The 27,948-nt window shown below is 52.3% G+C and overlaps 1 protein-coding gene across 15 annotated transcripts in view; it reads left to right on the top strand.

Moving 5' to 3' along the window:
• Nucleotides 1-22,659, top strand: part of GRIN1 (glutamate ionotropic receptor NMDA type subunit 1) — a 39,322-nt gene extending 16,663 nt beyond the window's left edge. For 2 of the 15 annotated variants that reach the window (XM_026049213.1, XM_026049214.1), the window contains 15 exons: nt 1,174-1,318; nt 1,418-1,501; nt 2,291-2,426; nt 3,353-3,480; nt 3,694-3,858; nt 4,625-4,743; nt 5,437-5,549; nt 6,237-6,385; nt 7,595-7,752; nt 8,462-8,623; nt 10,734-10,843; nt 12,067-12,212; nt 13,902-14,153; nt 14,876-14,986; nt 17,878-18,089. In XM_026049213.1, coding sequence (XP_025904998.1) covers nt 1,174-1,318; nt 1,418-1,501; nt 2,291-2,426; nt 3,353-3,480; nt 3,694-3,858; nt 4,625-4,743; nt 5,437-5,549; nt 6,237-6,385; nt 7,595-7,752; nt 8,462-8,623; nt 10,734-10,843; nt 12,067-12,212; nt 13,902-14,153; nt 14,876-14,986; nt 17,878-18,081 — 2,182 coding nt within the window. In that variant the 3' untranslated portion in view covers nt 18,082-18,089. Of the gene's footprint in view, nt 1-1,173; nt 1,319-1,417; nt 1,502-2,290; nt 2,427-3,352; nt 3,481-3,693; nt 3,859-4,624; nt 4,744-5,436; nt 5,550-6,236; nt 6,386-7,594; nt 7,753-8,461; nt 8,624-10,733; nt 10,844-12,066; nt 12,213-13,698; nt 13,741-13,901; nt 14,154-14,875; nt 14,987-17,877; nt 19,117-21,065 lie in introns of those variants that run through there. The other 13 variants (XM_026049220.1, XM_026049221.1, XM_026049222.1 and 10 more) reach the window with 11 other exon arrangements.
• Nucleotides 22,660-27,948: the final 5,289 nt, after the last annotated feature.

Consider the following 27,948-nt stretch of genomic DNA (forward strand, 5'->3'; position numbering starts at 1 on the left):
GAAAAAGAAAAAGAAAAAGAAAAAGAAAAAGAAAAAGAAAAAGAAAAAGAAAAAGAAAAAGAAAAAGAAAAAGAAAAAGAAAAAGAAAAAGAAAACAGCACAATAGCTTCATCAGGGAAATTTGCCACTGAAGTTTTGGCACACATGGCACAGGACTGTTAACAATACAGATGTCCTGGCTATATCTTGTCTAGAAAACTATCCAGGACGTGGGCTCAGCCACTGGCCTGCAGTTGTCCAGGTTAGTTAAGAATCATCTTGATTCCTGGCACCAGTTCTGTGCATGTCAAGCCATGCTGTCCCAGGCAGTACCTGGGGGACAGGGAGTGCTGTGGGTCAGAGGTAGCTCCCAAAGGAAGAGATCCGGGTGCCTCTTAATTCTCTGAGCAGGAGAGGGGAAACAGGCTGTTGAGGAGATTTCTGTCCAGTCAGATCTCAGTGCTGCTGACATGTGTCTTGATAAATGTTTCAAGGCATTGGTTTGCAGACTGTGGCTTCTGTTCTGAATTCATGGGTCAGCATGCTGCAAGAAAGCCTTTTACAAGGATGAGGTTTCCATACTTAGGGCAGGTTGCTCTCTGCTGTAACAAATACTGGTGTTCCAGGATTTGGGGTCCCAGTGGATTGGGATGTATGTGATATAGGATCAGAGCAGGTGCCTGTTGGATTTCTCTATCATGGGCACTGTGTTCAGCAGATGCTCACTGGCCTAGAACCAGACCTTTGTACTGTGGGAGTAACATCCTGTGTCATTACCGATGCTGGAGCTACCATGGCCTCTTCTGCCAGAGGGGTCTTGCTCTCATATCTTCTGTAGTATGACTCCTAGTGCTCGAGGGCTGCTCTCTGTAGGATCCAACCAGCACCAGGAGACGGGCGCCAGCAGCAGGATCCTGTGCTGGGGATTGCTCTCTACAGACTTGATCAAGGTGCTGTCCAGGATTCTCTCTCTGTAGATCCAGTCCTTGTTGAGGAGAGGAGATGCAGAGCCTGAGGTTTCTATTTTAGAAAGATTTCATGTGCTCCTCTCTAGTGACACGATCACAAACTTCTCAGGGTTAATCTCTCCTGAGCAGCACTAGAGAGAAAGCAATTGCTTTTATTGCCCCTTCTTAACTCTCCAATGGCCACTGCAGGTTTTCTAGCTTGAGGCTACTGTGTTTCTCTCTGCAGGGTGTTGATGTCCTCCAAGTATTCAGAGGGTGTCACTGGACGGGTGGAATTCAATGAAGATGGGGACAGGAAGTTTGCCAATTACAGCATCATGAACCTGCAGAACCGGAAACTGGTGCAAGTCGGGATTTACAACGGCAGCCACGTATGTACAAGCCTGGACTGGATGGGGAGGAGGGACACGTGTACAAGAACATGTATCTGTGGCCTGATGTCTCTCTCCTTCCTCTGGGAACATTCACAGGTCTTGACCAATGATCGGAAGATCATCTGGCCAGGAGGGGAAACAGAGAAACCTCAAGGCTATCAGATGTCAACAAAATTGAAGGTAATGGCAAATGGCAGCAGGACGTGGCATCAATTCTCAGCTTTCTGCATGCAGGGCTGTTACTTGATCTGCTTTTCACTTACGCTGATGTAGACATGAAGCAGTAGCATGTGCAACCTGGGGCACATCTCAGAGAGAGTATAGCAGAGCAACTTAGAAAAGATACTGAGAAAGTTACTCCACTTTTACATTGCTCCTTAGGCCCTTCTGCTAATTGTTCATCAGCACCCACTTTAAAGACTGGATGTTGGGATAGCTAGTCCTGCCACTATGGTGGTTCATGTTGAGGTGAACCATATGTTCCTGTAGGCCCTTGTTCCTGCAGAGGAGGTGCAGAGGCACTGAGATGTCGCTTTGCTGAGAGGGCCAAAGGCATCACTGAAAAACCTGCATTCGCTTGGAATGATGTGACACAGGCTGGAGCACAGGCCAAGGTTCTCATTGTGGCTTTGCTGCCACTCTTTGGTCTGCCTGTAGGGGAAAAAAGCTGTGAAAGACTTGGAGGCCATGCGTGGAAGTGTCACATGAGGGAAGATGCAAGTGTGGTTGTTCGTCTTGTGTGCAGAGCAAGCAGATGTCTTCCTGTGACAAAGCTGGGGCCTGCTGCTGGGCTGGGTCATCTCATGTGCTGAGATGGCAGCTGACAAGGGCCATGCTTGCACAGAGATTGCTTCTGGAGAGTTTTCATTGATTCACTGAGACCAGCCGCATGTTCCATCCTAGCTCCCCAGGGAGGAGATAGCTCTGGAGGAAGATGGGGACAAGTGGGTGTTTCTGCTTTCCCCACAGATCGTGACCATCCATCAAGAGCCCTTTGTGTATGTGAAGCCCACACAAGCAGATGGGACATGCAGGGAGGAGTTCACCATCAATGGAGACCCTGTGAAAAAGGTCTTTTGCACTGGGCCCAACGAGACCATCCCAGGTAATTGGGTCTAACTCTACCAGCATATCCAGTTGGTGAAGAACTGAGAAAGGGTCCTGGGAAGGGGTCCCTGGATGGGTTTCAGCAGCATGGGAGCTTCTCAGGCTCAGTGGTGAGTAGCAGGAAGGGTGGCCACGTGTTCGGTCCCTAATGCCACCCGTCAGCACAGCCCTGCAGTGATGCTGTGTGGCAGCTGGGCAGGGGGATTGCTGTGTGCCAGGGCGTTCCAGGCATTTTTTTGTGCCGTGGTTTTTCCTCCTGTTTCTTCCTTGGGGACTCCAGGGCTGTTTTAGGGGACTGCAAATCATATTTTCTCAGCTTGTCATATGCTGATTCCTTTTGCCTTGTTTTCAAACAAAAGCACTAAATAAGAATCCAAGGCACATTAAAGCTAATGATATCCTGTATCAAACCATTTAATTATGCAAGGTGTGTTCCGGTGAGCACTTAGTGGGGTGTGTGAGTCGTTTAGCAATGCCAGGCTTGCCCAAACCCACTTGAAGTGGATCCTCTTGCCTTGTCATGCTTTCCTATGCATGAGTCCCAGGAGCCCAAGTTGTGTCCTGGACTGTGTTTGCTGCAGACGTTCATTTCAGCATCCCTCCAGCCCAGTGCTACATGCACCAAGCTCCTTCCCACAGTGGGCAGGTGGCACGATGTGTCAGTCCATCTTACTGTGTCCCACCATGCAAACGAATCCCCCTGTGCCTCTAGTTTGCCCTTCTCCCACAATGGTCCTTCCCTCACACATTTATGCGAAGGAGGCAACGGGACAGGATGATGAAGGCAGATGACTCTGCATGAATGATGTGATTACATCTCCTCTGAAACCAGACCCGTGCAGACAGCTGCTTTCACGGTGACAACCTGGGGTCCCCAGCAAAGAGCTGTCCCCACTTGACCGTGCCGTTTTCCTCCACCCGCAGGCCGCCCCACTGTGGCACTGTGCTGCTACGGCTTCTGCATCGACCTCCTCATCCGCCTGGCAGGGGTCATGAATTTCACCTACGAGGTTCACCTGGTGGCTGATGGTAAATTTGGTACCCAAGAACGGGTGAGTTTGGGCAGCTTGCAGTATCTCTTTGCCTATATCATATGTTGAAACATCCTTGGGCTGTTCTCCGGAGCAGCGGCAGGAGGCTGGGAGTGGGGGCAGAGGCCTTGGCCTTAGCACAGCACGGGCATGAGCACGTGCATGAGGGGTCCTGCTTGGCCAGGGGATGGGTGGCAGGGGAGGCAGCCTCACCTTCTGCTTGCTTTCTGGCAGGTTAACAACAGCAATAAAAAGGAGTGGAACGGGATGATGGGGGAGCTTCTGAGCGGCCAGGCAGATATGATTGTGGCTCCTCTCACCATCAACAATGAGCGGGCGCAGTACATTGAATTTTCCAAGCCCTTCAAGTACCAGGGCCTCACCATCCTTGTGAAGAAGGTATGGGCTGGGTCAGGGTGTTTGGGAGGACCAGGGAGGCCTTGCTTGCTCCTCGGTTTCTGGTTGCATGTCGTATGCTTGCCCTCCTGTGGCAACTTCATCCACATCCCTTATCCACTATGCACTGCCGCCCACTGCAGCACCACTGTAGCCCACTCTTCGATGCAGGATGTCAGCCTCCGGGTTGCTCTCTCTTCTGTGATGCTCTTCCCCAGCAGTGACAGAAGCAGAGAGCAACAAGCTCGGCAGCTTTGTGCAACCACTACCATCTCCTCTTCGTTCCCCATGACAGGCAGAACAATGCTGCATGGTGGGGAAGGCCTGCCCTCTCCAGATACCTACACGGCTCCTCTCCACCTTGCGTATTGTACCACAGTATCTCTCCCACTCTGTGCTGTGGAGGCAAATCCTACACAAGCATGATCTTAGGATGCTTCCCAAAGGAGCCACAGCTCAGGTCTCCCAACTCCTACTTGCTCAGAAAGGCAAGATTTTTTCCTGTCCCACTCCTGTCTTCCTGCTGTCCACTCTGGGCATGAGGAGAATGGGCTCTATATGGCCCGTATATGTAAGGTGTATGCATAGGTGGAGCCACATATACGGCCTCTTTCCCCAGACTTAATGCTGATGCAGGGTAGGTATATCTGCTGTCTGTACAGTCCTTCAGAGGCCGTGTCCTTCTTGCAGCTGTTTGCCAGCCTGGTTTTAGTGCTGGTGTGTGAGGCTGACGGGTGCCAGCGCTGCTTGTCTCTCTTCTGTGCACTAGGAAATCCCCCGCAGCACCTTGGACTCCTTCATGCAGCCGTTCCAAAGCACCCTCTGGCTGCTGGTGGGGCTGTCTGTGCACGTGGTGGCAGTGATGTTATACCTCTTGGATCGCTTCAGGTGAGTATGATTTGGGTCACCGAAGGGCTAGAGGGGACAGGGGAGCAGTCCTGCCCAGGCACAGCCCTGCAGCCCTTCGCAGGGAGATCCCAATGGCAACAAGTCCTTGCTCTCTGCACACCATAGCTCTGCACAGTCATGCTGAAGTTCTGGGCCTCTCTGGGTGACGCTGAGAGATTAGACAGCATTTGATACTTGGGTATGGGGGAACACGTCTGCCAGACCAGATGCCATAATGCTGTCCTAACTACTCTCACTTCAGGTCCAGAGGCCCCGATCTCTGATATTAGTCCCTTATTTGCCCCCCAAGACAGCTATTCCAAGGGATATGGTGCCCGTATCCTCCTCTGTTGCTCCCAGCCCTGTGTCTCTCGTAATTTGCAGTGAACTTTTCATGTTTCAGTGGGAGATGTTTGAGTTGGCCAAGATGAGATGCTATTTGCAACCCGCAGACAGTCAAGACAAGATGGGCACCATCAAAAAGCCATCACGATTGCAGATTAGCAGCAGGGAGGTGTCTGACAGTGGTACATGAGGGCTGTAGATCTAGCCCAGAAGGCAGGGAGCTGTTTGGGGCACAACCATGGTGTGCAGATATGAGTGCAGCGAAGATGCTTCACAATGCTTGAGGCAGAGAGGAGAGGCCTGGGGACCAGGAGAAGGGATGTCAAACCTATGGGTTTTGTTTCCTAGCCCATTTGGCCGGTTTAAAGTGAACAGCGAGGAGGAAGAGGAGGATGCCCTGACTCTCTCATCTGCCATGTGGTTCTCCTGGGGAGTTCTGCTGAACTCTGGGATTGGAGAAGGTGAGTTGCTGCACAGGGCGGTTCTGCTCTCAGCCAGGACCCAGGGCTGAGGGGGATATGGGGTTTGGGAGGGAGGGTCTGTGTCCTCCTTGAGCAGGTTTTCCTTGTGGCAGGGCTAATGCTACTGCAGTGGGATACAGGCCAAAAAGGCAGAAAGCCAGAGATGGCCAAGCCAATGCCAGTGAGGGAAGCCTAGAGGTGTAAACACTGACTCCAGACTGCGCAAAGGGCTCGAGGCAGTCCTGGAAGGTCTCTCTGGCCTTGAATCCCCAGCCCATTCCCTAGCTGCTGGGGACAATGTTCAGGTCCAGCTTTCTCCTAGGGTGAGGTGAGCTCTGTCATTCTGACAGCATGAGAGCCCTAGGAGGACCATTCAGTGCACTGATAAGAGCCTTCCACTCCCGGGAGCGGGCTGGTGAGTGGCAGCACACTTGATACCATTCCACTACCTTTACCACCAGCTGTATTTTTCTTAGCTGACTGCAAAAGGAGTGGGGTGATGTAGGTCTCTGTACACAGCCTGGGCATGGCACAGCACTTGGGACATGTTGGCTACTGCATTTGGGCAGAGTGTGTAAGGGATACATGTAGGGATCACGTATCAGAGTTGGATGGGGTGAGTGTGGCTTTGGTGACCTTGTCAAAGCCCTTGTCAGGCCGGTTTGAGCAATCCTCTTTCCCTTCCAGGTGCTCCTCGGAGTTTTTCTGCCCGTATTCTTGGCATGGTGTGGGCTGGCTTCGCTATGATCATTGTGGCTTCATACACTGCCAACCTGGCTGCCTTCTTGGTGTTAGACCGGCCTGAGGAGAGAATTACAGGCATTAACGACCCCAGGGTAATGACCACATGCTTTTTCTCCCCTTCCCTGTTAATCACTGGGCAGAGATGTGGGAGATGGATCCAGAGGGCATCTCCTTGCTCCTATAGTCCCGAGAGCCCTGCATTAAACAGGATAGCCCCACTTTAAACAGGGTAGCCCCAGGAATCCCAAAGCAACCCTGATATTTTCTCTTGGATTTTCTCTCCAGAGGCATCACACACAGTCTCAATCCCATCCCACAAAGTTTCCAAGCGCCCACAGGGATCCCAGCCCTGGCCCATTTCTGCAGATCTATGATCTTTCACCCCATGTGAAGCCAGTGCTTCTACCTTAGGAAAAAGCAGGAGCAGCAGCCACGACAGAGGCGAGACAGGCTATGGTAGGTGTACAGGCTGGTGAGCAGCACCATGGGACCACAGAGTGGGAGAGGAGTGCTGGGGAGCACCAAAACTGTGTGCCTGTGCCAGGGATCAAGCCCTGAGCACTTGTGCCTGGGGCTGTCACTGGCTGCTCTGAGCCCCTGCACTGAGTGAAAACGGGCAGGCAGACCAAAGGAGAGAGGAATCAACAGATAAAAGCCTTGTGCAGAAATAGCACGTAGCCAGCCAAGCTCCCTGCCAGTTCCTGGAGTGCCTGCAATAACCAACGAGGAAACGATTCATTATAGATGAGTTATGCAACTAATGAAACGGTCCCTGCGGTGCAGTCAATACTCTCAGCAGATGCCAGCGTGCCTCAGACCCATTTGCCACTCTTGCAAGGACACAGACACGGCTTATCAACCCAGACCTGCAGGACAGCATGGCCAGCCCCACAGTGTCCAGCACCCTACGGCATACTCTGCCCATGGCACTGGCTCCGAGACATCCAATGTTATTATGCATGCTCAGCCCCACGGCAGCACTGTCCCAGAGCACCCTCTACCCCTCAACACCTACCAACCCAGAGTATCTTCAGCCCCATGACACCCAATATCCCACAGCAACTTCTGTCCCACTGAGGAGATCAGGACCTTCTCTGAGAAACAGGTCCCTGAAGGGATGGATGCTTAGGAAGCATAGCTTTGGGGTGAGTCAGTTTGGTTGATGGAGGACAGAAGAAATGACAGTTTAGCTGGCCTCCAAGTGCAGCCTGTAGCAAATGCTAAGGTCTGCTTGGCAGCTCTGCCATGCCTCCACACCATGGGATACACAGATGATGGCATGTCCTGCCCTTCCCTTTCAGCTGCGCAACCCTTCTGATAAATTCATCTATGCTACGGTGAAGCAGAGCTCGGTGGACATCTACTTCCGACGGCAGGTGGAGCTGAGCACCATGTACCGGCACATGGAGAAGCACAACTATGAGAGTGCGGCTGAAGCCATCCAGGCCGTGAGGGACAAGTGAGTGTGGCCAACACCTTCCCTGGCCCTGGAGGTGTGGGACCAGGGAGGGCTCTGGGGCTCTGCGGTCTAGGGGAGCAAGCAGGGCTGATGCTGGCCAAGGGAGGCTGCAGCTGAAGTATGGCTGCATGGGGTCTGATCACCCACTGCTGGAAGGGACATGTCCACTTGGTGCAGGAGGAATAGGGATGCAGGTATTCATGTGGGTGGGCTGTGCAGGTGCCCATTAGTGGACTGGGACATGGAAGAAGCATCTGACCTCAGAGCCATAGCAAAAATCTAGGAAGACATATAGGGGCCAGTTGGGTTTCCAGGCATGGCACTGAGGGAGGATTCACGGCAGCCTGGACAACACCACAGCAGCTGGAGCTAGTGTGTGCCAAATCTCTGGATGGAGAGTCAGCGGCTGCAAGGGGAAAGGCATGCTTAAAGCCACGGCCCTGGCAGTGAACTCCACTGCTGACCTCTGCAATTGCATCTGTGTGGGAATGAAGGGCTTCGAAACCCCCTTAATCCCCTCCTACTCCTCCTGCAAAATTGTGGCTACCCTTTGGACAGGAGTCACAGCAGAGCTCCCAGTGAGAGGAAGGGAATGTAATAACTAAGATTAGGAATACATTAGGAATGGGACCATCCTCACTGTTCTCACAGACGCTGCAGACCAACTGGGTTGCCCAACCTGACCTGTCTGTCTTTTCTTGGCATCCAGCAAGCTCCATGCTTTCATCTGGGACTCAGCAGTGCTTGAGTTTGAAGCCTCCCAGAAGTGTGACCTGGTGACGACGGGGGAGCTTTTCTTCCGCTCTGGCTTTGGGATTGGGATGCGCAAAGACAGTCCATGGAAGCAGAACGTCTCCCTGGCTATCCTCAAGTCCGTACATGGCTCTCAGCATGGGGCCTGCTCCCTAAATGCTGCATGTGTTAGCACGCAAGTAGGCTTGTGCCAGGCCCTACCATTCCACCCTCCAAATTCCCTGCAGGGATTGGGGCTCCCTGACTCTGGATGGCTTGAAGGGAAAGTGTTTGACTGAATGGGATGGACACCATAAGCCTCAGCTCTGGCTCTGGCTTGCAGGTGTCTGGCAGCTGGTGAGAGGGTCAGAGCAGGGCGGTAAGGTCTAGGAGCAGGAGCTCCACATGGCCATGGGAATGTAGACAATGCTGGTAGGGAAATCCTGGGAGCAACCAGGATCAGATCCTTGTGAGAAAGGTACAGGCTGCAGCAGCAAGCAGATGTGATGTGGTTTCCCTGATTCTCCTTGCAGGTTCAGCTTGGCCAATAGAATTGTACTGTCTTGGCTTAATCTTTCAGGAGCCATTCTTTCAACGAATGATAGGAATGATAGGAATGATTCATTCCTGATCGTCAGAGACTTTTTCCAGTATGGACCTGCAGCAATGAGCTCCACAAGCTACTGAGATATCACGGAGAAACAGGATTTATTGTGTTAGTTTGGAAATTATGTACTCATTGCAGACAGGGAAATGACATGAAGTAAAATGTGGTCATGAAGCGAAGCCAGACAGCAAGTGGAAAGAGAGGTTCAGGATTAATTTTACTGAAAGGCAGAAAGGCAGCATTCAGGAAGCACCAGGGTACTGAATTGAGTGTCTGAAGTCAATGGACATAATGCGGGAAGCCCAGGGAGGACCTAGCTTAACCCAGGAAGCCATGGATCCCATCAGCTGGCCATGCCAAGGGACTGGGTGGCAGCAAAGTGAGAAGTCTGGAGGGTCATTAGAAGGGAGCCCTTGGCTTCCTTTTGGGAGAGGACAGGGAAGCCCAAGGCTACAGACAGCCAAGAAAGACAGCGAGTCGTGGGGATATACAAGGAATATGAGGGAGAAACGATCAGGGGGAGCGTATGGCGGGACTTTGGGACATGTGCCCTGTGCCTACCTCCATTCCTGCTAGCTGTTCAGGCAGAAAGAGGTACCATCCATTTGCTTATGCGCTAGTATCACTGGTCAGGTGAGCTGTGCTTTGGGCTGTGCTGATTTCTCTCCATGACACATCAGGGAGCGCAGAGGTTTCGCTCCCCCCCTTTATTTGTGCTCCCCCCACCTAATCTGCTATACCATCAAAATCTGGCAGAGCAGGGGACGGGCTGTGAAGCTTGAGAAACGGCCTAGGGGTATTCACCAGTGACAGAAGCTAGATGGGGAAGGAGACAATAGACCACGCACGCTACTGAAGACTCAAAGAAAGCAGCTTGAAGCATCTCTCCCTCGTGCTCTTTTGCTATCAAAAGCGTACATAAAACAAGAGAAGAAATGTCAAATGATCCCAGCTGATTCAGAAAGGGATGGAGATTTCTGTGGCTAACAGGGCATGTTATTGGGGACACCAGGAACGTGGGGAGTCTCCACCTTTGTATGCAGCGATGGACTGACGTGGTTCCTTGCTCCTGCAGGAATTTTGCCCCTTCTCCACACTCAGACCTTTGTTGAGGGTCCACAAGTGGAAGCTGGCAATAAGGAGCATTTTAACTTCTTGGGTCTCCCAGCACCAAAATACCTTGCCCAGAATGGCTGTTCCGTATTAGCTGCATTGCTCCACTTGAAAACTCAGCTTATAAATGTTTTTTTTTTTTTTTTTTTTGGTAACTGGTGGTCAGTTCTCCAGCTCGCAGTAGCACCAGGCAGCTATGAGCACCTACTGCACTGTGCACATGGCTCCTGGCCACAATGGCATTTTCATACAATATGAAAATGCGTGCTAGGCATGCAGAAATGCCCACTGCAGACAGGCCATACATGCATATCTCTACATAGATGCCATACATGTATATGTATGTGCACATATATGGCCTTAGCCAGGCATGCACACACAAGTTCACATGTTTGCAGGCTGCAAACAAATGCAGAGTCCTAGTATGGAGGGCATGAATGCACAAAGGGCATGAAAGCCAGTCCCTGTGCCCCACTCACCTGCATATGGACTCCAGTGAATACTCTGTCCTGTTTCCTTGTGCTTTCAGGTCCCATGAGAATGGCTTCATGGAGGATTTGGACAAGACTTGGGTGAGGTATCAGGAGTGTGATTCCCGTAGCAATGCCCCAGCAACACTCACCTTTGAAAATATGGCAGGTTTGTTCTGCAAACCTCTTTCTTCCCCTTCGCTGGGTAGCCTGCTTTTCACTCAAGACATTGTCTTCTCCCGAGCTCTCCTCTCAGGCCAAAGCTCAGCTTCTTCTGGGTTTGTGCTTTCCTAGCGCAGGAAGGCTGATGTGTTGGGCTCCTATTGAACCTTTTCTGGAACAGCTCCAAGAAGCCTCCCCGACCTTCCCTGGGGGTGGCTTTCTCATCCATGGGTATGGCCTGCTTTGAACATTGCTCCCCTCCCTCTGCTCTGGCCAAACTGCGACTGTCATAGTGAAATCAGAGCTGTCACCAAGGCAGAGAGAAGGGAGCAGCACCTCCTGGGGAAGAGAAAGTGGATGAGGAGGTGAGCAAGAACATGAGCAAGGAGGGAATGGGTGGCAAGCGGCAGCCACCCAGCCTTTAGAAGACTGTTCCAGGTTCTTCCAGGGCAGGAAGCAGAGGGTAGTAAGATGATAATCCTTTTTTTTGTTGTTTGTTTTTGTTTTTTTTTTTTTTTTGTTTTGTTTTGTTTTTTGTTATTGTTTTGGGTTTTTTGTTTCCTCCTTGGCCCCTGTTTGTAAAGACTGTGAGGTCCTCCAGATGGGTTTTTCCTTTGCAGCAGTTCAGCGCTAGCTGAACCCAGATGTGAATGTAGGATTACACTTGCTCAGCAGTACCCAGCCCTCAGGGTCAGGGCAGAAGTGCCAAGAGAGGGAGCAGTTGGCTCCATCTCCCCAGGAGACTCAGTGCTGCCCACCTTCCCACCCCAGGGCTCCCTAAACATCACCCCTGGGGACTCCCCAGTGACCCAGCCAGTGCTGCGCACTGTGTCCTTCCTAATGGACAGGACTTGGGTTTTGGGGACACCCCAGTAGTCTGGAGGTTGGGGTCTGTTCTGGCGCTGGCTACAGTACCCAGTGCCCTAGAGCTCTGAGCCTGCCCCCGAGCATTGCTGCTGCACTGCCAGTGCTGGTGGTGGTGCACGACCAAGAGGACCTTGCAGAGACACCCAGCCTACAGTCACCTTGCTGTCCATCACCCAGGCAGCTGCAACATCTGCCCTACTGTGTGGGGTTACCCTCCCCAGCCCCTAATGGACTTTGGGGGGTGGAGGGAGGTCAGTGGGACCCTGGGTTGGAAGATGCTCCTCTTGCTCACTGTGATACAGGAGAAATGAAGTGTCGTGGTGCGGTTTCCATTGCCCTCTGTAACTTTCCTGCTTATTTCAGGTGTGTTTATGCTGGTGGCTGGAGGTATTGTTGCCGGGATATTTTTAATATTCATAGAAATAGCTTACAAAAGGCATAAGGACGCGCGAAGGAAGCAGATGCAGCTGGCGTTTGCGGCCGTTAATGTGTGGAGGAAAAACCTGCAGGTAGGACAAATCGTTTTTAGAGCACATCTTCAACAGGTGCGTTTTCCATTCCTTCACCAAATCAGTGAATGCAGAGCTGCGAATTAGTGTGGGGCCCTGTGTCCCCCAGCCCACACTCCCGTAACTCTGGCCAGATGTCACTGAGCCACTAGCGAGCCGCAGAAGCCCTGCCTTGCCCCTGGGAGCGTGCTTGGCCAATGCCATCTTCCTTGGGAGATGAGTTGTGCACAGCTCTGTCGGGGACAGACACCTGGCCCAAATGCCCAAGTTTGTCCTCAGCTGTGGTCAAGAGGGGAACCTGGCTCCTTGCTCTGCTGGGAGCAGCGTTGCTGGAGCCACATGTCTTTCCAGCTGAGCAAGCAGTGCCAGTGCTGCTCCATTGCAGATGCTCTGCATGGAGGTACTACTTGCCAGCAGGGAATGGGAGGGTTAATCTGCTGCCACTGAGCATCCCTGCCCCTGTGGCTCTCATGCTGCTGAGGTGGAGAAATGCTCAAGTGATGGTTTCCAAAAAGAGCCAAAGCCTCCCCTTCTCTCCCTGCCCTTCAGGGGTGAAGTAGCTGCCTTCACACCCAGGACAGATTCCCAAAAGAGGTGGTGTGTGCTCTTGTTCGGGGACAAGAATGTCTCCCGTGGTGGGAGGCAGCAATGCCAGTGCTTGTCAGCACGAGGACTCTGAGGGGTGCTTCCCTGGGACCATTACTGTTCCCAGCATTTCCCACCACCAAAATGCCTCTTTTCATGGAGGCAAGGGAAGCCTGGGAGGGTGGTGGTGCCTGGCAGTGGTACTGAACCCTGGTAACATGTTTGAGCCAGGCCCAATCACCAGCCTCACTCTACCCTTATCTTATTGATTTTGGGATGAACCCTGGTTTCACACTGGGCCCCAGCTTAGCACACCAAGAGGCTCTCTCTGAAGTGCTGGAGCTCCTTTCCTTCCTCGGGGAAGCAATCCATCACTCAGAGAGCAGCAGATCCTTTAGATGACTAAAGGAGACTGCCATTCACAGAATGAGCGAACGGAAGAGAGAGAGCAATGATTGGGAACCCCCAAAGTGGTGTCACCCGAACAAGCGAAACCAGTGGCCCTGTGGGAGCAGCACTGGCTGGGGAGGAAAGCAGGTTTGCTTGGGTGGAAATGACCTTCCCGAGAGCAGTGAGGGTAAGCACAAGGCCAGGCTGCTATATCCTCAGAGCTTGTTGGGTTCAGTTCACTGTTCAGTTATTGGGGGAAACAAACAAAAAAAAAAGCCATGTTTTTTATTTTATTTTTCCTTTGCTTCCAAAAAGCAGCAGCACGGATGGGATTAAGGCTGCTGGGACAGAGCACACTAGTCACACTGCCATTTTTCACTTGCCAACCTTCTAGAAAATACTGCACTGGGTCATTGGGCAGAGTCTGGGACTGTGAGCAAAGCATGCTGCCCTGTGGGGATAAACAGCCTCATGGTAAAGAGCCGTTTGACAATGTAAGACTTTTCCACAGGAGGAAACGTCAGAGCACTAGTATCTGGTACATTGCTAGAAGGTAGGCAAGTGGAAAGATTTATTTGTTAAAACAAACAAACAAAAATAATGGTTTTTGGGATCACAGTTTTGCCATGGCTATTTCCTGAGATGCCATGGAAGAAAAAGACATTTCATTCCATTCATCTTGCTTTCCTTTCCATTTGTGCATGTCCGCAAAAGAGAGAACTGAGAAGGAGGAGCAAATGTATCCCCGAGCATGCTCTACGCACCAGCGGGATACATTTTGGTTACCCCCGTGCGGTAGCAGAGCCAGACCTGGTCACTCCGTCCCCCGTCGGCAAGGTCACACTCATTGGCACGAAAGCAATTGGGGAGGAATCGTTCTCAGCGCCCGCCGCAGAGTGCGGCCGGTCTCCTCGGCTCGCTGCCCCTGCACCATGGCGGCTGGTGCTCCCAGCCTGCGCTAACCAGGTCCGACTCGCTCACACCAATGGCTACATTTTTCAGTTCTGTTTCTCTTTGAGTTCATTCCAAACCCGATGACATCATAGCGCTAATGCTTTGCTTCCTCCCTTTCTTTTCCTTTTTTTTTTTTTTACACTTTTCTTTATCTTCCAGTTTCATAATTTTTTTTTAACTATTTTACTTTGGAAAAAAAAAAGTTCGGCTTTGCACAAATGCGTCATTTAAATTTTTGAATACATTTTTTACAGAATATTCATACAATGACTTCTCTTTCAATGCAGTCCTTTCTCTCTCTTGTGGCACTAGGATTGAGCCTCAGAAAAGGCCCTGAGCAATTTTTTTTAGTGGTAGGTGCAGCATCTCACCTCTCGGTGTAGCCAGCCTAGCGGTGGAAGTGAGGGACGAGCCGCTAGTCAGAGCATCCCCACGTGCTCCCAAGGAAGCCGGATCAGATGTGCAGGTCTGCGAGCAGACACCAAGGAGACCAGGGCTCTTCCCCAATGGCTTTCCAGTGCTCCAGACGCGAGGCTGGGCCCAGAGCTGTGGCCGTGCAGCGGTCGTGCTGTCATTGCACGCCACAGAGCCCCTTGGAGGACTGGGAGTGACAGAACATCTCCGATATAGCTTACTCACCTAAATGAAGGACATGACGTGGGGCAGTATTCAAGTAGATTTAGAGTTTCCAACAACACACTAGAGATCTAATCACTTATACATATTCATTTTAGGATAGAAAAAGTGGTAGAGCAGAACCTGACCCTAAAAAGAAAGCCACTTTTAGGTCCATCACCTCCACCCTGGCCTCCAGCTTCAAGAGACGTAGGTCCTCCAAGGATACGGTAAGAGGAAGAAGAACAATTCTGCCCTCTCTCTTTCTCTCTCTTTCTCTCTTCTGCCATCCCATTGACTGCCACACACCCATCCCGAAGCTGCCAGTGTACATGCATAGCTCATGTTCGTCACCAGTCAGTCAGTGAGTCAGTGAGTCAGTCATCCCGTGTTCCTGAGAGGATGCTGGGATCCTGGAGGGCAGGCAGGAGGTGGTTTGGAGTCCTGTGATGAGTTGGGAGATGCAACCGAGTTTTTGTTCCGTTTCGTTTTGTTTTCTTTTCTTTTTGCCTGGATGATTTCCGATGTTCCTCTCTGTGCTTTGCTCACCTTACCGGTGCTGACCTTTTGAATCCAATGACATATATTTTTTTTTTCTGTTCCTGAGTGTTCCTGTAATGTTTGTCATTGTATGCCTAAAATTATCACCTTGATTTAATTTGGACACTGTGTCACCTCACTGAGAGCCATGCGTGTCACATTCTCTACATGTGATTTTTGTTTGTGATTATTAGCATTTGGGACATAGTCCTCAGCACACAAGTGACAGCTGTCTCTGGTTATTGTCAGCAGTATTTCAGCTCTAGAAGAGAGACACAAATGCTTAAAAGAGGAGGTTTTTAAAGACCCAACCTGGCTCAAACTGTGCGCTTTCCACCTTGGAGTATAACTGCTCTCACGTAACCAGAGAAAATTGACAAATTGTTACCTCTAAAGCCAGCTGTTTCCAAAATGTGCGAACGTGTCTGCTCTTGCTAGAGCTCGAGACACACTTCAGCGTCAGGTTGGGCTGTCGGTCTGTCAGACGAAGCCGGTGTCCCTCTGCATGTCGCCGTCTGTTGTATGACACTCTGCACTGTGGCTACTCTGTTGTCTTGTGTGGAAGCGGGAGGCGCGTTTTGCTGTCAGGCCTCCCAGATAATGGGCTGCCAAAATGGCCTCCCTGGGCGACTGGCGGGTGCTGCCCAGGGCTGCTCCGAGCAGGCTCCGTGCCAGGCTGTGAGGCGTGCTGCATGGCGGGGCCGGGGGGACGGAGGCGGCGCTGGCGCGAGGACGTGCGGCCCCGGCGGCAGGGCGGCTCTCAGCCGGCTCGGGGCACCTCGGTGAGCAGCATGCGATGCTCCAGGGGCTCTCTGGGCCACGGCGCTGTACGCGAAACGGAGGCAGCTCCATTTGAGTCCAATGCAGGCTCGACGCCACAAGGCGCCCGGGGGCACCCCGGGACACCAGCCTGGTGGCCTAGGCCAGCTGAGCCCTCAGCTGGGCTGGGCTGCCACAAGCTCACACAAAGTGCTCCTCTCACCGGTCCCCTCAGGCCAGCAGACATGGGAGCGTGGCCCCACACTCCTGCCAGCCCTGCCCCATTGCCGGGGGGAAGATGGGCATCCCTGTTATCACTTGTGGTCTGCCAATGCGGCACCTTGGGCTGGGCTTATCCCCACGCCTTGTGTCCTACCTCTCCTCACCGCAACAGGGACCAAAACCCAGGAAGACTCAGGGTTTTGTCCTGATAGCCTGAGCCCTGCCTGGGAGAAAGGAGGAAGAGGAATGGGATGAGTGATGCAGAGAGGAGAAGTTGGAAAAAGGAGAGAGACAGGAGGAAGAACAGACAGGATGGAGAGAGAAAGGGGAGAAAACAAAAGAAAGAACTAGTGGGGGCTCTCGGTGCCACTAGGCCAATCCCACATTTTGTGGTGTTTTGTTTGATTTGCTCCAAGATTTAGAAAACAATTGGATCCGGGCCTGGGAGAGCAGGAGCATCAAGGCCAAGTGGGGGAGACCACTGCCCACTGCAGGCCTGGGAGCCAGTGCCAGGACCATGTTCCCAGTATGGCAGTGCCCTTTCCAAGGTGCTGGGATCCAGGGGTTCAGACACTGCACTCACCCCTATTAACAGGGATACACCGCCCAGTCTGCCACAGGAACCGCTGCCTGGCACAGCTGGCACCTGGCACCCTCCATTCCTCCTTCACTGCAGCAATAAGGGGCATCCAAAGACAGATCCTTCTCCGTGGTATGGCTGCGCATGTCCCCACACCACACCAGAGCGCTCTCTGCCTCAGGGCAGGAGCATCCCCAAAGCCCTGAGCTGCCCAGGTCCAAAGGCCTTCTTCTCCAAAGGCTCCACAGGCACAGCTGTACTCTCCCCTTTTTTTCCTGGTTGGGACCAGTTCTCACCATTTGTGGGGCAATGGGCCGCAGAGAAGCTAGCACAACTAGCCCTGCTTAGGCTTTGGGCTGTGGCCATGCTCTTCTCGGCATACTGTTTGTGGGCAAGCCATGGAGGGAGCAGCCCCTCTATGGGTAATGGTGTCCAACTCCTTGGGTGCTTGTCTTAGTTGTCTGCTGGCTGTAGGGGAAACACGGACAGGGTTCCAAGACACACATCTCCTAAAGGGATCAGGTTGACTGGGCCAAGAACGGGCTAGTAGGGTCAAGATCAGGCCAGAGCCTTATGGTGGAGTGAGCTTTGCTGAGAGCTTGGGCTGGCCTGCTGGTTGCTCTGTATGATGAGCAATCAGTGGGAGGGTGTGTGCCCCCATTTAATGTCACAGCCTGTCATTTGGTGCCCTCAGCTTCAATGCAGCAGCCCTGACTCAGAGATCTCAATGCCCTCCTGCTGTGGAAGGCCCCATGAGTACGTAGCATGCTGGGACACGTTGCCTGGGGTCCTTGTAAAGACAAGAAAGCAGTGAGGTGCTCTGTTTTATGATGCTTGGCAGAGCCATAGGCCCAAGCCAGGTCACAGATGGGCGAGGCTTGAGAGCCCATGGGGCTGGAAGGCCAGACTGACCCCAGCTCCATGGGCTCTCCTGTCTAGCAAGCGAAAGATGCAAACCTGGTGGCCTTGCTTCTTTCATTTTCATTGTCTGGAGTTTTAAAAATGGATTCTACTCTGCAGCCCTGCAGAATGGTCCCTCAGGAGTGCCAGAGAGACAGGCTGGCACCATGGAGCCAAGACAGCCCTGGGAAGCTACCATCCCACTCTGAACGTCCTAGCGCCCACCATCACCCGAGCTGCACAGCCTCTCCGCGGCACATCATCCCCACCGCCCCAGGAGGAGATGCATGTGTTCCCCATAGGCAGCTCCTGCAACTCGAATAGCACTCGCAGAGCTGATGTACTGCCATCCATCGCAACCACCCACGATACTGCAACCCCACAGAAGCCATGTGAGATGCATAAACCACACAGACACCTTCTGAGCCGGCACATTTTGTACAGACACGTAATGAGACGCACAGATTCCTTAGGCCCCACTGCAGATGCTGCCAGCCCCTGCAGAGTGAAATTGCCAGCCCGTGGGTCCCCAAACACAGCATGACACGTTCCACATCACCACGAAGCAAAGGCCCAGTGCTCTGAGGCAATGATCACTCTATAATTCTTGGGATATTGCCAAAAAATCAAGGGCGCTCATGGAAAAGGTCGCCTTTTCAGTGGAATATCAGCCATACGAAAACCTTTGGCTGAAAAAAAAAACCCCAGTTTTTGGCCCTGGACAACTAGAAATAGGCCAAAGACATTTTTTTTTAGAAGGAAGTTGGCATTTTCTACGAGATTGAATTTAGTTGGAATTACAATTTTTAATTGAAAAAAAATTTTTTTCCAGAAAACTTTCCACCAGCCAGGGACTAACATGTAAACCCAGATTAGGTTGAAGTCATTTTTAAAGACCTATTAAGTTCTTGTCTATATTTTCTTCCTGATGTCATTTAAAGTTTTTGGTGCCTTCACTTCACTTCCATACCTTAACATGTTTGAGTCTCTTCTATGGTTAATAATGATTAATTTCTTGGTTTTATAATGTTTGGTTTGGGGATAATTGCACCATCCCTGTAACATAATTTATTCTAAATTATTGATATGTGTTTTTGCCATTAGTTCTACTTTAACATAGTTTTGATATGATAACTTTGGGTTTTTTTCTTCTTTTTTTTTTTTAATATTAAAGATTGCATGCATGAACTCTACACAAAAAGTAAATGAGAATGTTACCCTGTGACAACTCTGTGATTGGAGGAGATATGCTTTCAAATCCAAAGTCATGTTCTTGTATTTTGATTTTTCTGGCCAAACTCCCCAGTGCATTTGGTTGTTTTAGAGTCGTCCTTTAAACTGTGTTAAGAGGCCAGAATGCCCCAGCCTGTCCTGCTAGACCTCCAGCTCCCCAGCGCAGCAGCCACACACACATGGTCACCGAGGAGTGTCACACACACAGATGGACACACACATGCAGATGTACACACACGTGCACACACACTAGTTGCTACCTGTTGCATCAGGCTAGGAGTGCAAGGTTTTTAACAAAGGATCGTTTTTTTCCCCATTTTCTTTCGTATCTCAAGTCCTTCCTTCAGCTAAGGCTGAAATCTTCTCCCGCAGTGAGTCACCCAACCTCTCCCTTTTCTCAACTGTCTCCTCTCCTCCATGGGAGCATGGCCCTTGAGTGGTGGCTGCTGCCTCATCCCAGGCGCTTAAAGCTCATAGTCATTTTATCACTGCAGTCAGAAGCTGGGACTTTTGCAAAGACGGGCCAGCTGCACCCATTTGGGGAGAAGGTCATATGTAGGGGACCCTACAAAATGTCACAGAAAAGTGCCCAGGGCAACAGAAGGACTTGGGGTTCACCTTGGCCATTTCCTGTGTGAGCAGGCAGTGGTGAAGGTGTTACCAGTTTGAACAGCAAAGCCACAACGGCAACAACGGGGAATTTCTTAAAGGCTCCATTTGGATATTAATTCGTTTTCTAAGTGAGGAGGTGGATGCACTGATCCCAAGAAATATTCCCTTGGTGTTAGCCATTGGTAGCATGCCCTTGGCATGTGTACCTGAGAGATGGGAGCCCACTTGCTCTGCACCCATCCTAACACCCCATCATGCTCCTTGTGAGGCACAAAGGGCTCTGGGCAAAGCAGAGAAACCCTGAGGAGCCCACACAGTGCTGTGGGGGGACACCAAATTTCACTGAGCCAGAGGCTGGGGTGTACAGCCGCACAGGGTAGCCACAGTGCCAGAGCCACCAGCAGCACTATGGGGGCCACAGCTGTCACCAGCGCAAGACATGGGTGAAGTCCTGCCAGCAGAGTCCCTTCAGGAACACAGCACAATGGCAACCCTCCTACGTAGCATGGCGCAAGGCCAGACAAATGTCACCAGAGAGGGTCCACGCAGCAGTAGAGAAGAGCTCAGGCTCTGGCATCATGCCCTGGAGAGCAGTGCATGATGCTTCATGCCACCTGGTCTTGGAGCAGGGCTGGGCAGGCCCAGTTCGGCATCTAAGATTCAGGAAAGCGCAACTGGAAAAGGAAGGAAATATGGAAGAAAGGCAGAAAAGAGGAAGGAAGAAAATAGCCATCCTTTAAATCCCTGGCTGGGGATGGAGAAGTTTTTTTCTTGCCAGTTGAAGGGGGATTCTGCTCTCCCCACTTTAGTTGCTGGTGGGGCACTGATTGGGAAGCTCTCTCCAAGAGAGTGTTTGCCAAGGCCCCTTCCATAAGGAGAGCAGAAACAAAAATCCAGGCCACATCTCAACACATAGGATGAATTTTCACATTCACTAAATGTATTTTCAGTTTACTGCAAATCAGCCACACTGCACATCTCCTCACCTGCATGAAGGGAAAGTCAAAGCAGAGTCACTGAAGCATGGAGGCGAAATGCCCTGGCCTCAAAGTAGAGCTAGTTCTAGCACCAGTCAGATGCTGAAACTCAGCCTGACCTTCCACACACAAGTTCAACTGGGGGCTGGGCTGATGAGTCACAGACTTTGTCTTGTAGCTCTCCCAGAGCGTAGACAGGCTCGCTCAGCAGCCAACACGGCAGCCACGTTCTGCAGAAGCTGTGCCGTGCTCCTGCGCATCCTCCTCCCCAACCAGGTGTAGGGCGCTTGGAGAGTGTCTACAACGACCTCTGCACAAGCTTGGATTGCAGTGGGAAGGGGACCTCAGCCAGCAGCAGGTTTGGGGCCGCTACATCACCCTTGAGTGATATCCTGTGGGGACACATGGGATGTGAATAGACATAGGAGCAAGTGCCAGAACTGCCTAACACCATTTTCTTCTTGTCTGTGTCTTTGTGTGTTGCAGCAGTATCATCCCACTGACATCACCGGCCAGCTCAACCTCTCTGACCCCTCAGTCAGCACTGTGGTGTGACGTTCTTCCTGGGAGCCATCAGTCCTAGCCAGACTGAGTAGGAAGGCACAGCCAGGACTGCCTTTCCAAGCGGCACTGATGGGTTCTTCTGGGTGATATGGGAGGAAAGCATCCTTCATCCGTAAACAGTGACTTCATTGTGTATCTCCCTCCCTTCCTAGGCCTGCTGACACATTCATGCCCCAGAATGCACCGTGGAACCAGGACAAGTTTGGATTTCACTCTACAGAGATAATTGCTTCCAACTTGTGCTGCTGTTAATCAGTATTGCCATTGGCTGGCTACGTGCAAGGGGAAGGAACTTTGAAAGGCATGTTGTGCCTGCTCTCACATGTTAGCACGGAGGAGATGGTGCTAGACTGCTAACACGAGCTTCACTCTGCAGCTTTGTGCTTCTCAGCACAGGCACAGACCATGAGACCTGCGCTCCACATTTCGCACCGCCCTTGGGGGCCCCCACGTGACGTGTTCGTGGCCCACGGGCTGGAGCAGTCCACATGGTATGGCAGGCCAAGCATGCGATCCTTCTGTGCTGACTGATCCACTGTGCCTGCAACAAGGACTGGAGACTTGGGTTCTGTTCATCGCCAGCAGACAAACTCCTGTTCTTCCCCTCCATCAGTCTGTGCACGAAGCCTGGGGCTATGATTTGTCTTCTGTATGTGGTCTGTTTGAGGAAGGAGTGTTCCCAAATCTGCAGCTCTTACTGGCTCCCTCCATGGCCATGTGTCTGTGCTAAAACATGGTACTGTGGAGCTCCTAACATGCTGTCAGCCAAGGTCCTGGCCCCCCACATCCACAACTCACGAGACATCCCCACAGCCTGGCCATGTGCAGCACATAGCTCGCACACCATGGCTTTCCTGGCCAAGAACATCTCCATGGAGAATGGCCCTGGATGATTGAATCGACCTTAAACAACGCTCCATGCTTGCCAGCACCAGCAATGCAAGGAGAGATGCTGCTACCTGGACTTCACTGGGTGCTTGCTGAGTGCCATGGCATGCGCACGGACACCACCCAGCCTCTCTTTGGTGTCCACGCTGGGCCTCCCCTGCGACACACAGCAGTGATGCAAGCTTGCTGGCAGCCTGCGTGGCAGCCGTGCTGCCCCAGCTGCATCTGCCTGAACCCAGAGAGAGGACAAGCCAGATCCTTCTCAGGAGGAGGGAACCAGATGAGGTTGGCTGAAGGTGTTCCTTCTCCCTGCGTGTGTGCTCCACCAGCCCACCAGACAACCTCCCATGGCTCGGGATCCCTCTGCACCCTCCCATGCGGGCGATGTGAATGGGGCAAGGACATCAGCACCCTGGATGCATCTGGCACCAAGCAGGCTGGTGATGAGTGCCTGCAGAATGTGCACAGGCCACATTGAATCCCATCTCCTGTGAGGGTGGAAAGCCCACCAATAACGCACTACCAAGCCCCAGCAGCAAGAACTGCCTCCCTTCCCCTTGCCTCAGCTAAGCAGATGGGGCTCCTGCTGAGGATCAGCATCCTTTGCAGGCAGGATTTTCAGACTCCATCTGAGGTCTGTGAGCATCATCCCACTGACTGCACTGACTCCATCAAACCATTTTTGCTCCGGCTGAGAAATTGGACCCATTCTACTTTATATGTTGATGTAACATAAATATCAAGTTTTTGCAAGAGCTCAGTAAAGTCTAGAGTGAACCATGCGTGGTTTATTTCAGCGCTGTGTGTTTCTGTCTCTACCTTCTGGCAATAGTGTCAGGGAGCTCTTCACCAAATCAGTTTGTCACCCAGGATTGCTGCAGGGTTTGCAAACAGCAAAAGGGGGAGGGAGAGGAGAGGGACAGAGAAACTAGTAGCTAGAAAGGCTAAGATCTAGAAGGGGGACCAGCAAGAATGGGGTATTGGTATTCCAGGACGCCAGGAAAAAAAAAAGGATTTGGGGATAGGCCTGGCAGTAGGGGGCCAGAGAGAGTCTGAAATCACTTCAATACCAGCATCTCTCAAAAAGATGATTTTCCAGGATTCTGGCAGTGCCAAGGCAACAATCCTGCAAATATCCCTCTGGTTCTTTACCTTTTTTTCACATTAATGCACTGTAGTCCAGTACTTGCCCAACCCGGGCAGGAACCCTGCTGTCAGTCCTGCAGAAAGGCTGCTCACTGCTTCACACTGAAATCTGCTGGACACGTCCACCCTGAAGACCTGAACTTCTCCTAACCCTGCTCCCAGCCTCTGCTAACCCAGTTCGACTCGCTCACACCAATGGCTACGTATTTCAGTTCTCTTTCTCATTCCAAAACCTCCAATGACATCATAGCACTAACATTTTGACTCCTCCCTTTCTTTTCCTCTTATCACTTTTATCTTTAAGTATAATTTTTTTAAATTCTTTTACATTGGAAAAAAAATCAGCTTTGCACAAATGATTTTGGCATTTACAAAAATCACTGGGCATTTACATTTTTGAATGCAGTCTTGCAGAACCTTCATATAATGACTTCTCTTTCAATGCAGTCCTTTCTCTCTCCTGTGGCACTAGGATTGAGCCTTAAAAAAAGTCCCTGAGCAATTTTTTTTAGTGGTGGATGCAGCATCTCCCCTCTGGGTCTAGCCAGCCTGGCAGTTGAAGTGAGGGACGAGCCGCTAGCCAGAGCATCCCCACGTGCTCCCGAGGAAGCCGGATCAGATGTGCAGGTCGGCAAGGCGCCACTTTCCCCCTCATCCCAAGGACCTGAATAACACACAGCTCCTTCATCAAGCACCAGCACCCACTAAACCCACTCTCAACTGCCATATGCCCCATGAAGACATAGCAGGGAACGGGGATAGAACACAATTCTTCTCAAGCAGGCTGAGACTCTTAGCCCAACATGCGACCCAAGGGAGCTGTGTCCTTAGAGCCGTCCTGTGGTGATGGCGACACAGGACCTGTGAAGGGGCATCAGAGTCGGGCTCTGCTCACTCTGCCCCACAATTATATCCGGGTGCAGGCAAGGCGCCGAGGGTGCCTCAGGGCTGCGCTCTCATGGCTGGGGCACTGGTTTGCAGTGAGCAGCACTTCAGCTTGGTTGACGTGGAGGCTGCAGACCCCCTGCAGGGCTCTAGTGCTGCAGGCGGGCTTCACAGAGAGGGTGGCTGCACGTTGCAGGGCCTCAAAGGTTCACAGGGTGCTCCTAGCCCTGCAGCCAAGGCTCTTGCTGTGACCGGCGCTGCTCCGAGGGTGGCAGGCAGTGTGAGGGGGGCCTGGGCTGCTGGCACGGCTTGGAGCTGCCACCTGGTCCCCTGCCGGGGTCACAGGTCCATCCCTCTCTCTTATGCAGCTCCAGAAGAAAGACCCTTCGCTTCCCCTCGCTGCACACGCACACATTCTGCCCAGGAGCCCCTCTTGCCAGGGCATCTCCAGCCGGGCAGCTTCTCCGCGGCTTCTTTCTCCTCCTGCATGGCTGCTCACACCTCGGTAGGACTCAGCATTAGCAGCAGAGGAGTCTCCAGAGCACAGAGGCTTTTCCCTGGGGGCCAGCGTGAGCCAGGGGCCTGGGGCAATGGGGACAAGCATCTCTGCAGAGGAGATGTGCCCCACGGGCCGGGCACAAGGACAACTCCTGCCTGCACCGCTTCTGCTTTGGTTGCCTCCGACAGTGGTCAGTCACTGCACCTGGCCTGCTCTGACCAGATCTGACTTGCTCACACCAAAAAAAAAAGGGGGGTTCTTTAGAGAAGGGACCCTCCTTTAAGAGAAGTCTGCTGCCTTCCTTGTGTCCTGGTTAAAGACCGCACCAGCAAACTTCTTAGGCTGTTTTGACCCTCTATTACCAATTGCTGGTCCTGCATGTACCTACATGGTGGGCAGAGAGGAAATGTCAATGTGTAGCCTGAGGAAAATCAAAAGGAACTTTGAGGATTTGGAAAGGATGGTCAAGAACTTGGCTGCTCGAGTTATCTTGCCCATTCTCCCCAGTGGTGACAGCAGCACAGTCTGTTAACACGTGGCTCCATGGCTGGTGTCATCTCCAAAACTTTGGGTCTTTCAGCAACAGGAAACCTTACATGGCACCTGCAGGTGCACTCTAGCCAGCCGGGAGGCATCTGGGAGGCCAAAGCAGGGCTGGGCACAGCACGTGCCCTCTTCACAGCCTTTGCAGGACACGGCTGCATGTGGGGCTGTGGTGCCTGCTTCGTTATTTACCGAAGCGCTCTAGGAAAGAACACATCATGATAACGCACAGAATAAGCCTCAGCAAGATGGGCTCTGTGTAACACACAGGAACCAAGATGTTCAGGCACTTCTTTACTCCAGAAGCTTCTACAGCAGCCAAGATCATCCCCAACTCCTCCCTTTTATAGGCCAAGGTCACCCAGTGCTGCTTGGACCCAGTTTTAACTGGTTGCAGCTCCCTCACAGCTCCTGCAAGTGCCAGGGCGGGCCAGTCTTGCCCGCAATAGCCCCTGCCCAGCGTTTTTGTTTACATCCCCGAGCAGCTGATAAATCTCCAAGTGCAGGCCGTGGGGTGTATATCCACAGAGCAGGCAGCGGAGCCAGCGAGGCAGCAGGCAGCGGAGGGGAGGCCCGTGCTGGGCTGGGGCGCTGGAGCTGGGGGATCACACCCGACGTGCAGAGCCCTTCGCCAACCCCTGCATGGGGAGCCCTGTGCTCGGGCTGTGTTGCTGGGCATGGGCCTCGAGTGCCTTTGGGTAATCGTATTAAATGACTGAGTTTGTTCTAGGTGCTGGCTGCTGTTTCACCTCCATTTCTCCTTTCCTCCATGGGGACCTGACGTAGCAGGAAGGACACTGTGTTTGCTTGCTCTGCTTTCCAGCCCTCACTGCGGCACTGAGGCTCTGTCCAGGGCAAGAGGGGCAAGAAAAGAGAAGAGGCATCAAGAGCGCTCTCAGAGGGCCTGCCCAAGGCCAGGGTTGGGCTTCCAGGACTCCTGTGACATCACTCCTCTGAGACGGCCACGGATCTGCACTTCTGGGCTGCGGCTTTGCTTTGTGGCTGTCAGCAGTTCTTCAAGCTGTGGCTTGGACCGTGCAGACTTGCTGTCCTGTAGTCAGGGTTGCCCAGTTGGTGCCAGGGAACACCCTGGCAGAGAGCCCCAGAGACTCACTGGGTGCCTTGCTCTGTCCCCTGCTCTTCGGGGACAGGCTTTTGCTTGTGACCTGAGGTGCTCTGAGTGCAGCCATTGGGCTGGTGGGGCAGGCAGGAGGGGGCTCATGCAGTGCCGTGCAAAGCACACGTTCACCAGCATCGAGGAGTGGGGGAAGCAGGGCCTTGCCCTTGTGCCCTGACATCCCTTGACCAACAACCTGTCCTCAGTCACTGAAAAGCACTTCAAAGCTCTACCAGATACCTCCTATTTTGCAGCGTGTTCCTGGTGGTGGCAGTAAGCCATGCCCACCTACATGCTTTGCCCTTCTTCTCCCTTGCCCTTCTTGGATGTGGAGACTCTTGCCCAGAAGCCACACTTGCTGCAGGTGTGCAGAGGGGTCTTTTGCCCAGTCCCTGAAACTTAAGGATAAGGAACTTATCCTTAAAGGATGAGATTGGGCAGCTCAGGAGTTCCCTAGTTGGGCGGTTTCTTTGCTGCTGCTTTCTCAAGCCTGGAGGGGAGTCATGAACTTGGTCTCCGTTTCTTTTTTGGGACTGGAGGTTGGCATCTTTTCTGCCAGAACCAGAATGAGCACCTCCATTTGTCCGAGGCAGTGGAATCAGATGTGCCCCACAAGCCCGGGCACAATGATGACTCCTGCCTACATGGCCACTTGCCAGAACCATTTTCCTTCAGCTGCATCCAGCAGTTGTCAAGCATCAATAGTGTGTCCACTCTGCAGGTGGCTGCTTGGTACCATCTTCTGCTGGGCGCAAGGGGAAGAAGTGATGCAGGAACACCACAGTGAAGGCTAGGGCTTCAATGGCACGCTGGGCTCTGGGACACCGCAGCCCCAAGGGAGACAACTGGCATGGCTCTTGTCGAGGAGGTGATGCAGGTGGCAGTGATGACCCATGCCCTGGGACAGGAGCTCCTCTGCACGTCAGGGATCATGATCCCTGAGGGACATGTCAGCAGGTTCAAAGCAGGTCCCCGGGGCAGGTGTGTGACAGAGCCAGTTTCAGCCCCTAAGGGCTGATGGCTCTTTTACCCTGAGGGTCAGGGCAGAAGAGCACGGCTCAGGAGACCACCCAGAGCAAGCAGTGAGTTACCACTTGGAAGGCTAGGCTTTTCAAGGAGAACCAAGTGGCAGCACCAAAGAGGAGGTCAGGACAAGTTGATTTTTTTGATATATGTCAAGCACATGCATAATGGCAGTGGACGATCCATCAGCTTTCCAGGAGCTGTCACGGGTGAAAAGAGCCTACGCAGCTCTCACGCCCCTTACCATGGAGTTGTGCTGTGGGAAGAGCTTCCTGGGAACTGTAACACCATGTTGGCTTGTAATTTCTTGTGGAAATAGCAATGGGAGCAGGTAACAGATGAGACAAGATTTCATTTGTTTTTGCCATGGCGTGGTTTATTCAGTGCCCGGCAATGGCTCGAAAGGGCATTCCCCACCCCATTCCCAGCTTATTCTTTAGCTGCTCTATGACGAAGCGTTCCTCACTATCTGCTGTGCCTAAAAGGGAGTAGTTGATGGTTGCAGCTACGTCACTGGGTCTCTTAAAGTCTTTCAATGCTTAGGAGCTCATGTCAGCTTGAGTGTTTGTTTTTCTAGGCTGATGTTCCCTTCACCTTGCTTGTGCTTTCACCTATTTTACCTTGTCCTTTCTAATCACAGCCTCGGTTCCAGTGCATGTCCCAGTAGCCTCATTTAGCGTTCCTGTGCAATGCAGGGAAGGAGC

Source organism: Nothoprocta perdicaria, unplaced genomic scaffold, assembly GCF_003342845.1.
Source record: "Nothoprocta perdicaria isolate Ctin4 unplaced genomic scaffold, notPer1 scaffold_6, whole genome shotgun sequence".
NCBI classification, from domain to species: Eukaryota; Metazoa; Chordata; class Aves; order Tinamiformes; family Tinamidae; genus Nothoprocta; species Nothoprocta perdicaria.